The sequence below is a fragment of the Zingiber officinale genome, chromosome 6A (genome assembly GCF_018446385.1).
Source record: "Zingiber officinale cultivar Zhangliang chromosome 6A, Zo_v1.1, whole genome shotgun sequence".
Taxonomy (NCBI): Eukaryota; Viridiplantae; Streptophyta; class Magnoliopsida; order Zingiberales; family Zingiberaceae; genus Zingiber; species Zingiber officinale.
The window spans coordinates 112,263,110-112,273,958 of NC_055997.1; the positions used below are offsets into that span (position 1 = coordinate 112,263,110).

General features: G+C 36.6%; 2 protein-coding genes across 4 annotated transcripts; both read left to right on the forward strand.

Moving 5' to 3' along the window:
* The first annotated feature begins 1,644 nt into the window (after positions 1 to 1,644).
* On the forward strand, positions 1,645 to 6,721 carry LOC121997465 (mitochondrial dicarboxylate/tricarboxylate transporter DTC-like). The gene is made up of 6 exons (XM_042551878.1): positions 1,645 to 1,874; positions 2,009 to 2,092; positions 4,488 to 4,549; positions 5,150 to 5,511; positions 6,044 to 6,258; positions 6,335 to 6,721. The coding sequence occupies exons 1-6, from the start codon at positions 1,755 to 1,757 to the stop codon at positions 6,389 to 6,391; spliced, it is 900 nt and encodes a 299-aa protein (XP_042407812.1). The 5' UTR covers positions 1,645 to 1,754; the 3' UTR covers positions 6,392 to 6,721.
* A 300-nt stretch (positions 6,722 to 7,021) lies between these two features.
* LOC121997467 (dol-P-Man:Man(6)GlcNAc(2)-PP-Dol alpha-1,2-mannosyltransferase-like) lies at positions 7,022 to 10,288 on the forward strand. Of its 3 annotated transcripts, XM_042551881.1 has the most exons (6): positions 7,026 to 7,446; positions 8,965 to 9,076; positions 9,160 to 9,298; positions 9,777 to 9,866; positions 9,957 to 10,133; positions 10,243 to 10,288. In XM_042551881.1, the coding sequence occupies exons 1-4, from the start codon at positions 7,049 to 7,051 to the stop codon at positions 9,779 to 9,781; spliced, it is 654 nt and encodes a 217-aa protein (XP_042407815.1). In that variant the 5' UTR covers positions 7,026 to 7,048; the 3' UTR covers positions 9,782 to 9,866; positions 9,957 to 10,133; positions 10,243 to 10,288. The 3 variants fall into 3 exon arrangements, with proteins under 3 accessions (XP_042407817.1, XP_042407815.1, XP_042407814.1); XM_042551883.1 differs by having other exon boundaries at positions 7,022 to 7,446; positions 9,160 to 9,217; positions 9,957 to 10,288; XM_042551880.1 differs by having other exon boundaries at positions 9,957 to 10,288.
* Positions 10,289 to 10,849: the final 561 nt, after the last annotated feature.

The following is a 10,849-nucleotide window of genomic DNA, read 5'->3' on the forward strand; positions in this document are numbered from 1 at the left end:
TGATGTGTAGCATCGTCATTGATCCACATCTTGCCAACTCACTAATGATGTGGTAAAAAGTCAAGTCAAACTTAACTTTTCCTCTTCCTCTCAAGTCAAGTCAAACTTGACTTAATCTCTCTCATGGTTGGATTAGATCAACCATAACTTAAATTAGTCATGACTTAATCTCTCTCATGTTGATCTAATCCAACCATTTAATTCAAGCCAATTTAATATAATGAATCTAATTCATTTAATTAAATTGATTCAATGAGTCATAATCTAAATTAGACTCATTGAACACATGAATTAACTTGAGTCCAACTCAATTAGCCTAATTAGGATTACTCTTAATCCAATTTGATTCATCAAATGAATCTAATCCTCTTAGTTCATCATATGAACCTAATCTCCATCTAATTGTCCTTAATGTGTGACCCTATATGTTCTTATAACGTTGACAATGCCCTAAACTCATTTAGGAGCATAAGTAATGGGCGTTATCTAGCAACACATCATTACTACCCAAGTTACAAGAATGTTGAGATCCAACATCACCTTGTGACTACTAATTGTGACTCCTCACAATATATGACAAGTGCCCTTCTATCCTAGACATCTAGATTGATCAATGTGAGGCATAGACCGTGTCATCCTCTGATCAATCTAAATCTTGAACTCCAAGTAGACTCACTAAATCAAATGAGCTCAATATCTTATATTGACTCATTTGGGCATGACCATGCACTTCGTGGTCTCACTCTATCAAGAATATCGATGTCTCTCCTGTCATATAGGAGGGATAGATCTCATCTATATCACTCACATCCCTCCGCATAATTTGTTACATACCCAGTAATCGCCTTTATAATCCACCTAGTTACGGGTGACGTTTGACGAAACCAAAGTACATAACTCCTTATGTAGGGAACCATGGTGACTTCAGGTCTAAGGACTAGTAGTCATACTAATAGCCACATGAGAAAGTATATGACACTCATATAACGATCCATGATACTTTCTCATGGCGGGTCATTCAGTATACATTCTCTAATGTATACCCATGTGTCAACTTGATATCTCTATATCCATGACTTGTGAGATCAAGTCATCGAGTTGACCTACATGCTAGTCTTATTGCATTAACATTGTCCCTGAATGTTAATACTCGACTAGGAATGATTAAGAGTAGTGTTCCCTATATCATCTCACTATCGATTCAACCAATCGATTGATATAGGTAAGAACCTTCTATTCAAGGACGTTATTATACTTAGTTTATTTGGCACCAATACAAGTAAGTATAATAATCAAAAATCAAATGCCTTTATTTATATAGAACATGATACAACAAGTCCAAAATACAATCATCAAATAATTGACTTTAGGGTTCTAACTAACAAAATTAGTCAATGAAATTAATTAAAATTATCATTTTATTTTACCCGATTGTAAATATTTAGAATATTCATCGAATTTGATATAGCGTTTCTCGTTTGTAATGACATTATTTTACAGTCAATAATTGAATAGGATGAAATAATTTTTTCCTTATTTCCTTTAAAATAAACGAAGGGAATTAAACTTTTTATGCTATTTCTCACCTTTTCTCCTTTGCGTCGCGTCGCGCTTTCGTCCAAGTAAACACGGTCCCAATAAATATGATCCCTCGTTCTAGGTTTCCACGTTTTACCTGTCAAAGACTGTGTTGTGTTTAATTCTCCTCCCCTTCTGCCGCCCCGCCGTCTCTCCCGTCGATCTCTTGCGTGGCGATGGCAGAGGGAAATTCCAAACCTCAGCCCGCAGTCTGGACTACCGTGAGGCCCTTCGTCAATGGCGGCCTCTCCGGCATGCTAGCTACCTGCGTTATCCAGCCCATCGATATGGTCAAGGTAAGTCCCTCACCTGAACGCTTCTTCTTCTTCATCTAGGTATAGTTGATAAATGCTTATAAGCTGTTAGTGGATCTCAGATCTATTTTAGTCTTTAAGATCCGGGTTGGTAAGGAGATTCATATGCGTTTCAGGTGAGGATCCAACTGGGGCAGGGGTCAGCTTCCCAAGTGACGAAGAACATGCTTGCCAACGAAGGCTTTGGCTCATTTTACAAGGTCTGATTCTCTCTCTTATGCCTCCTTGTGTTCTTTCCTGGCAGGCTGTTTGTAACGGTCGTACGATGAAGCAACTAATATATAGCAGTTTTATGTTTACGTCTGAGGGTAAGACTATTTGGAGGAAATCATAAACACTATCTCGGAAAGATGTTGGTTCTTAATGCATCTGGCAACCTTGAAACTGTGATTGTCTAGTAATATTTTGTTCGTTTTCAGCAATTTCATGAGTAAATTGTTGAACTTGGTGAGCATATTGATATATAAGTAAATGTTTATCTCAAAATTGGGTAATGAACTAATAATCATTATGTGCATTGCTTCTATTGTTACAGTGAGCATTATATGACTAAATTATTCCTATTTTAGAATAGAACATAATCCTATGGTAGCAAACAGTCATTACGCTGACCCCAGGTGCCCCTTAGAGCCCGTCCCAAGTTATGTGAAGGGAGGTAAATCACAAGGTCAGTTTATAGCAAACCACCAAATGGCTAGGGGGTGGGAGGGATATAACATAATCCTAGCTCTTTGTCAGTGGACAATAAGCATTGGTAGTGATGAGTGACTAGTGAGTGGGGGCAGCAGTTATGATGTTGGGTGCTAAACATGATGACTGCAGACTTCATATGGTACCTTTGTAACAGCCTGCATGCTTCTCTTGTACCAGTGACTTGCATACAAAAAACATATATTGATATTGGTATATGCTTACTATGGTACACTAGTTGGACCCATATGTCTTTTTGTAAACAATTTCTTTCCCTGTTTCTAATCATCTCATCTTCTCCTACATGTTCTAATGAATAGTTGTCTTTTCTAATTTTTCTGACGGACAAAATTGAAGTGTTCTTGTTCATGTTATTTTAAATTAGAGAGAAAAGATAAAGTAATGGAAACATATCCAAACAAATATTCCATCAAGGTGTTTTTGCAAAATCACTTTGAAGTCTATTACTGTCCTCAAATTGCTAATTAATTCCTCTAGATCAGATAACAAGTTATTTTATAGCAATGAAATTTACTTAATGTTTGCAAAATCCATCAGTTTTATTGCTAAGTCTTCTATATTTATACAAATTTGTCATAAGTCTCTTTTTTATTTCCAAGAGTATGAAAATTTAGATTTGGTGTAGCATTTCTTACAAAAGTATATCTATTATCTGAATTCTGAAGCAATATTTAATGTATGTACATTTCACTGTTTGAAGAAGATTATGAATTTTTAGATTGAGGAATATTCTGTATGAGGTCATGAGATGTTAATTATAACACTAAGAGGGATTCAAATCAACAAATTACATAGTATCTTCATTCCTCTTCTTCTTATTCTCCACTTGTTTGCTACAAGCCACTCACAATCAAAATAGGAAGCCAATCAAGAAGCAAAATTCAAATCAATGTTAATTGACTTATTTTTACTTGAATAATTACATCTGCAGAGTGCAACAAGCAGCAATTTGTTGCTCTTTTGAGATTGGTTATTTAGACAAGCAATTCCTTGCTTTTGTGTTTGACGCGAAGTCAAATTTCCAACTGCCATTTTAATTGGTGCATGAACTACTCTTGATATCACCGCTTATGTTTTTGATTGTTTTTGGCATTGAGTCATTGGTTACAAAAATAATAAAAATCAAAAATCAAAAATCAAAGTCATCCTAACAAATGATGCAAGTCTTGCTATTATGCTACTTGTGATTTTTCGGTATATTTGGTAGAAGATATCTCATAATTCCATGTGCTACATTATTTTCATTTTGGAGGTTATGTTTGCCACATGGAGTCACAACCCTTTCAACATGCAACTCTCAATTCTTGAGGTTCTTTTAAGGTGGATATCATTTGGTGAATTCTCCTCCAACATATCTAGAGTTTGCATGGCACTTTGTGATATGTTTGAGCAAACATTCACACCATGTTCCTTTGGTCTTCCAGGGAAAGTTGTTATTCTGTGTTCTTTCTTTTTTAGTACTCCAGTGTTGACCTTATACTTGAATTATCAGTGGCATGCCACTTTTGGTTTGTGGAATGAAATGGACAATGAATCGAATGGCTATGCCTAAGAAGTGAAATAGAATAAGTATTCTTTAGTTTGATTTATATTATGGGACAAACAGAGAATTGAATTATCTCAGTTCAGAGTATCTTAAATTTTGATTTACTTAGATATTTTTTATGTAAAAAGTGACATTGCGGGATAACCAAGTACAACATATGGTCCGACTTTTTTCCCTTGTATACCCTGTATCATTACTATAGTAATCTGCTTGAATTGATTTCTTCGTAGCTTTAAACTAATCAGTTATCTTCTAAACTGCTTTACAACTTCAATTTTTGGATTGACCTTTCCATCTTTTAGATATAAGTGTTGGACTTGTGCATTGTTTTAAAACAGGGATTATCAGCTGGTTTACTTAGGCAGGCTACTTACACGACGGCAAGATTGGGTTCCTTTAGGTACATTTTTCCTTATTATTTAAGTTGATATGACATATGCATATTCAGAGTTTGCTCTTGGATTTGACCTTTTTTACTATGCCTGGAGCTTGAATAGACGAGCCCAAAATCTACAAATCTTATATGAGCACAATTACTTTAGAAGCAAATCAGATGATTGAGCTTCTCTATCGGTCATTGGTCAATTTGTTTCTCTCAGTCTAATTGTTAAGATAAATTACTGAAAATTTAAAACTACACCAAGTAACCTTTTATCTTAAGAAAACATTTTATTCAAATTAGAATTGGAACATTGTTATTCGGGGAAGTGAGACCTTTTACATATTGTAAGAAAACATTTGATTGCGAGTTGGCAACACCTCAATGGTTTTGCTCTGCATGAACAGTTACTGCGCTGTTGTTGTTTGTTTGTGAGTTTATCATCAAAACTTAGTGAATTCTCGTTGCCGAACCTACACATCTTAGCATATTCAGTTCTTCTTCTTGATCAAATTAGACTTGATAGAGGTAGGTGATCACTGATCATCAATGTGGTAATATTCTGTTGAGAATGCTATGTTCATTTTCTCAACAATTACTAACCCTTGATTCTTTATTTAGGGTATTGACAAACAAAGCTGTGGAGGCTAATGATGGCAAACCACTGCCATTGCTCCAGAAAGCAGCTATTGGTCTGACAGCTGGAGCCATTGGAGCATCTGTTGGAAGCCCAGCTGATTTGGCTCTTATCAGGATGCAAGCTGATGCAACTTTACCTGCAGCTCAGCGGCGAAATTATAAAAATGCCTTCCATGCTCTATACCGTATCGTTGCGGATGAAGGAGTCCTGGCTTTGTGGAAAGGTGCAGGCCCCACAGTTGTAAGAGCAATGTCACTTAACATGGGTATGCTTGCATCATATGACCAGAGCGTTGAACTGTTCAGGGATTCTCTTGGCTTAGGCGAAGTTAGCACTGTGGTTGGTAAGATGCTTGACTATATTGAAGCTTGTTTTTATCTTTCCACTACCTGGTTCTTGATCTTATTGATCAATTGAGTTATGATACGAGTATTTCAGCTCGAGTAAGTTTCAATCACTAAAGTGTTTTGATATTTGTTTTTCTACATCATTATTTATACGGCAAATAAAAATTATGTGTTTTACATGGGTACTAAACAGTGATTTTCCATCAGTCGTCTATATATGGTTATTGACTTTCTAGGGTTCTTAAGCGGTTGTATCAGTAGCACTTCGCATGCTGAACTTGTTTCTGAATTTGAAATTGTGGTTTAATCCTCATGGCCAAAGTGGCAGGCAGCTCATACATTCAAATATGAAAGTTAATTGCCTTGTCTCTTATGGGCTTCCTAAGAATTTTTGAAACCATTCATGTCATATGTATTTCTACATTCACAAATTTTAATAGTAGCTTTGTGAGCATCTTCTTTTGCTTGCGAAAGGAGTGTTAAAACACTTCATTTGGCAATTAATTTGTTGTTTTTGTGTGCATTCAGGTGCCAGTGCCGTCTCAGGGTTCTTTGCATCGGCTTGTAGTTTACCTTTTGACTATGTGAAGACACAAATACAGAAGATGCAGCCTGATGCCAATGGGAAGTATCCATACACTGGATCTTTGGACTGTGCCATGAAGACCTTAAAATCTGGAGGTCCTTTCAAATTCTACACTGGATTTCCCGTCTACTGTGTGCGAATCGCCCCGCACGTCATGGTAAACCTTCACCTCTTCCTCTCCATTTTCTTTTTGTGTTCTTCTCCGTTTCTTAAATGCGATGTTTCTTTTGCAGATGACGTGGATATTCCTGAATCAAATTCAGAAATTAGAGAAGTCAATCGGCTTATAGAACTCTAGTGTATCGGATCGGTACACATTTTTAACTTAAGTGCTACGGAATAATACAGCATCTATCCGTAGCTCAGTGGGCTGGTTTTGGTAAACAATGGCCTTCCATTTGCTTCATTTAGACCCATTCCTGATGTTTTCAGGGGAATATTTGATATGATCCTTAGGTCGATGCTCAAGTTGAGTTGAGCCGCTTCCATTCAACATTTTCCACTTGGTTAAATTTGATCTCAGTTCTTGTGTCGTTTTTAGTTTTTGTTTGGGTGGCTTACCAAAGTAATTATGTTGGATAATACATCCTTGACGATAATGATTGATCGGTCTTGTATTAGCCGTCATTTTTTATTTGTTTTTCCGTCAAGGTTATTATGCTCATCCGGCGTGAGCCCATCTAGATTTGATTATTATCTCATTGTAGCAAATCTGTTGATGGAATTTTAAATAAATTAAATTTCAAATATTAGCAGAAAAAAAGTAAAAGAGATCTTAAAAATTCATAATTTGGGGGAAAAAATGTTCCTTTTTAATAAAAATTTGTCTCGTAGCTTTTGCTTTTCTTCCCTGGAAAAAAGCGAGTCACGCGCGTAGCACGTTACAGGAGCCGTCAAGCCGAGTACAAGGAGACGCATCTTGTTTCTTCCTGTTGCTGAAAAGGTGAATGACATGTTCGTGTGATCCGGTCCAACTCCTTACTTTTATTCGAATATCGATTGCTTCCTCCTTGCAATCACAATTCCCTTTGTTTGAGAGTGAGAGAGAGTCTCGACCAGCGATGACCCTCTCGGTGGCGAGGCAGCGGCGGCCGCGCGCGGAGGATCAAGGCGCTTCGTCGTCATCTTCTTCTGCGTCGGATCGGTACTGGAAGGAGGAGAAGGAGAAGGAACGGGCGGGCGTGGGGTGGTTTCTTCCGTCGCTTCTCCTTGGCTTTCTTCGCCATATGAGTGCATCTTCCGATATCATCCACGACTGCGAGTCTGCGACGAGGTCTTCAATAACTGGGAACCCCTCCCTCCATCACCTCCTCTACATATCTGGATTTCAGACCTGGGAGTACAGGTACGCCCTCGCCAAAATTGTTTCTTTGAACTTTCGATTAGAGAAGATGGTGATTCGATCGGTTGTCATGAACAAAAAAATCTTCTATTTCGATTTCCGACTTGCGTGATATTGGTAAAGGGTGAAAGGTTATAATTTTGAACTAAGACTGATTTTTGTTGCATTATGTTAGTCATGTGCATTCTGAGCTTTAGTGGGGGTTCAACTTGAATCATCATCATGTAGGTAGTAAAATTGATTGGCATATGCATCCCGTGCAATGGTTATTTAAAAGTAAGGACCAGTTAAGTGTTATTGGCATTCACTTCCATAGGGATTGAACTATCTTACTCTCTGCATTTATCTATGTAAATGCATTGAACTTGAAATGAAAATATTATCATGTTCCTTCCTGGTAATATTCAAAAGTTAACTTGTTTTAATATCCATACTGATTATGGAATTTAAGCCACTTTTGACGGATGTAAATTGTGGTTAGTTTAAGTTCATGATATTGTTGATGCATAGACAATGAAAATCAAGATGTGTGACAGATCAATCCGCTCTTCAACAATATCATTGACAACTATTGACTGGTCTTGATTTTTATTGAAGACAACTATTGAACAATCCGCTCTTCCTGGTAATAAGCATTTACTTGGTGCACTTAATACTAAGATTGGGTATTTACTGCAAGGTCGAGTTTGAAGGTGAAGTGTGCATAAGATTATCATGGCAAGAGAGTCATATGGAAAATATAAGTTGGTTCAAATTATCTTGACTGGTCTCTCTTTTTTTCTTTCCTTCTTCCCCTTCTCTTGTTCAAATTATCAGTAGTTCAACAATCTTTAACATTGGTCATTATTTTTTTTGGGGAAAATTTTTTTGGCAAGCTGTTTCATTGTTTGTTGATTTTTCTGCTACGGAAGATGGACATCCTCAGAATTTAATCCGCTGAAATATAATGTTTTTGGAGGTGGGCAGAGTCACTTATATGGAACTGAAGGATTCTCATTTTACTTCAGGAACGGATTTAATAACTTCAATTTCTGTTTTGTTCTTGCATTACTTTTCATGGCATTTGTCCCTATTGTGAGGAGGAAACATGGCCCTGAACTGTTGATTGTGGTCTCTCCCATGTATATTTGGCTGACTTTCCTGTCACTACAGGCTCACAAAGAAGAAAGGTAGCGTTCATGAAGATTAATTGCTTTGTTGATCTCATAAGAAAATTGATTCTCTATAAGGCAAAAAATTTAAGAATTCCTTTGGTCTTAAACTAGTTTAGAATGATTTCGCCTGAGCCATTTTATTCTCCATTCCAATTTTCTCTCATAGTTAAACTAGATCATCTTCAAATACTTGTTCTCCTGTTCTCACATTTGTATCTAGGTTTAAAAATAATTCCTGTCCTTAGTTGTGTATGATAGTTACTGTCTTGTCTAGCATCACATACATATCTTCATCAAGATATGTAAGCAAATAATAAATGCAGATCTTAATTTAGGTCTTATGCTAGGCTAATTTGCTGTGTCACAGATTTCTCTATCCAATATATCCACTTATCTGCATCGCAGCAACTGTTGACATTGATAGTTTCCCAGGTCTTTTCCGCGACAAGTATGCAGTGGAAGACTCATTGATTGTTATGGTATGTTCTCACTTTCTTAATATGGTTCATTGTTTAAGCAAGTAACTAGAATATGCTTGATTTCTCCTTGTCTACCTACACAGATTGCGAAGGGACTAAGACCCATTTTTCTTGGCATTATATTGTGTGCATCCCATAGCCGTACGTTCTCTATACTTAATGGGTACTCTGCGCCTTTGGAAATATATAAACATTTAGACCATCACGATGTTATTGGAAATGGTAAGGTTTTTTTTTTATTATTTTGAACTAGAATTATCCTGTTAGTAGTAAATTCAATATCAAGTTCTAAGATGCAACATCTCTACTTATTTTTAAGCGTTCTTATGTACCTTTCCTAGTGTTTAGGATAAAAGGGAACAAAAAAGGAAAATAATTCTACATAATTACTACTCAAAGTGATCAAATTATCACTTCATTCTCAAATTTTGTTTTGAAAGTCCGGTTGATTATGCATATCATTAGATTGGTTGGATTATATTTTTAAACTTCATGGAATGCACGCCTTTTTGTACAGAGACTGCTTTGCATCGAAAGTGAATGACATCGTTATCCTTCTTCGTTTTTTGTGCCTTTGTACATCAAAGAAGTTCAATTTATAGATGAAGGATTTAAGGGTCTACTCCCATTTCCTTTTAATTCAAGTTTGGGAGGCATGGCAGCTGCCCCACGCTAATCCTACTTGTGACTGGATTTGCAGCTTAGAGATATCAAACACTGCACCTTCTTTGTGGAACTAGATTTACGAAGGCCATATCCAGCTCGAGGAAGCGACTTATCGACATGGGAGGTACTGCTACTTTCTTGAGTTATGCTTTTGACCAAATATCCCCATAAAAATTCATTTACGTGTTCTTAACAGAAATATTTGTGGTTTCAGACAGTTGCAGCCATACCCTTCCTGGATAGAGAGCTATCCCCTACTATGTTTCGATCATTCTTCATCCCCTATAAATGGACCCAACAGAACACTTTTGGATTGTACAAGTTGCTAAAGAAAATACCCAAGAGCGTCGAGGGGCATACTTAGCATGGGAAGATTCAGTTTGGTACACAGGTATCAACCACACTGCAGTAATTTTATTCACAACCAAACCTAAGACTTAACTTTACTCATCTTTCGCCATTGCCTCGAATTCTTACTGCCTGTTGCTCTGTTATTGTAGGTTTAGGATTCTTTGATGGTTTAATTAAGTATTCTAGCTTTCGACATGTTGGTGAAAGAACCTTTAGAGATATATATGAACTGATGGATGTTAGATCAGTTAATTTAAAAACATTAAGGGGGTGTTTGGTTTTCTCCTAGGAATCGGAATGAGAATGAGTATCATAGTATTATGGAATGGGAATGGGAATGAGTATGAGCTTGGGTATCATTCTTAAAAATGATGTTTGGTTAGTTAAATATTTTCAATCGGAATGAACCTAAATTTTCTTTTTTACCCCTACAGGAAAATAAGACAAAAAATTATATGGGAGAGAAAGTTGAATGTGAGAGAAACATATGATGAGAGAAAATGATGAGAAAGAAAGTGTGATGAGAGAGAAAGTGTGTTGGGAAAAAATGAAGAGAGAGAAAGTATGATGAGAGAAAATGAGGAGAGACTGCATGATAGGAGAGATTGAGAAAAAAAAAGTATGATAAAAGAGAAAGTGTGCTTAGAGAGAAAAAGTGATGGGAAATAATGAAGAGAAAGAAAATATTATGAGAGAAAATGAAAGAGTGAGGAGAGAGAAAGTACGATGAGAGAGAAAAAGTGATGGGAAAAAATG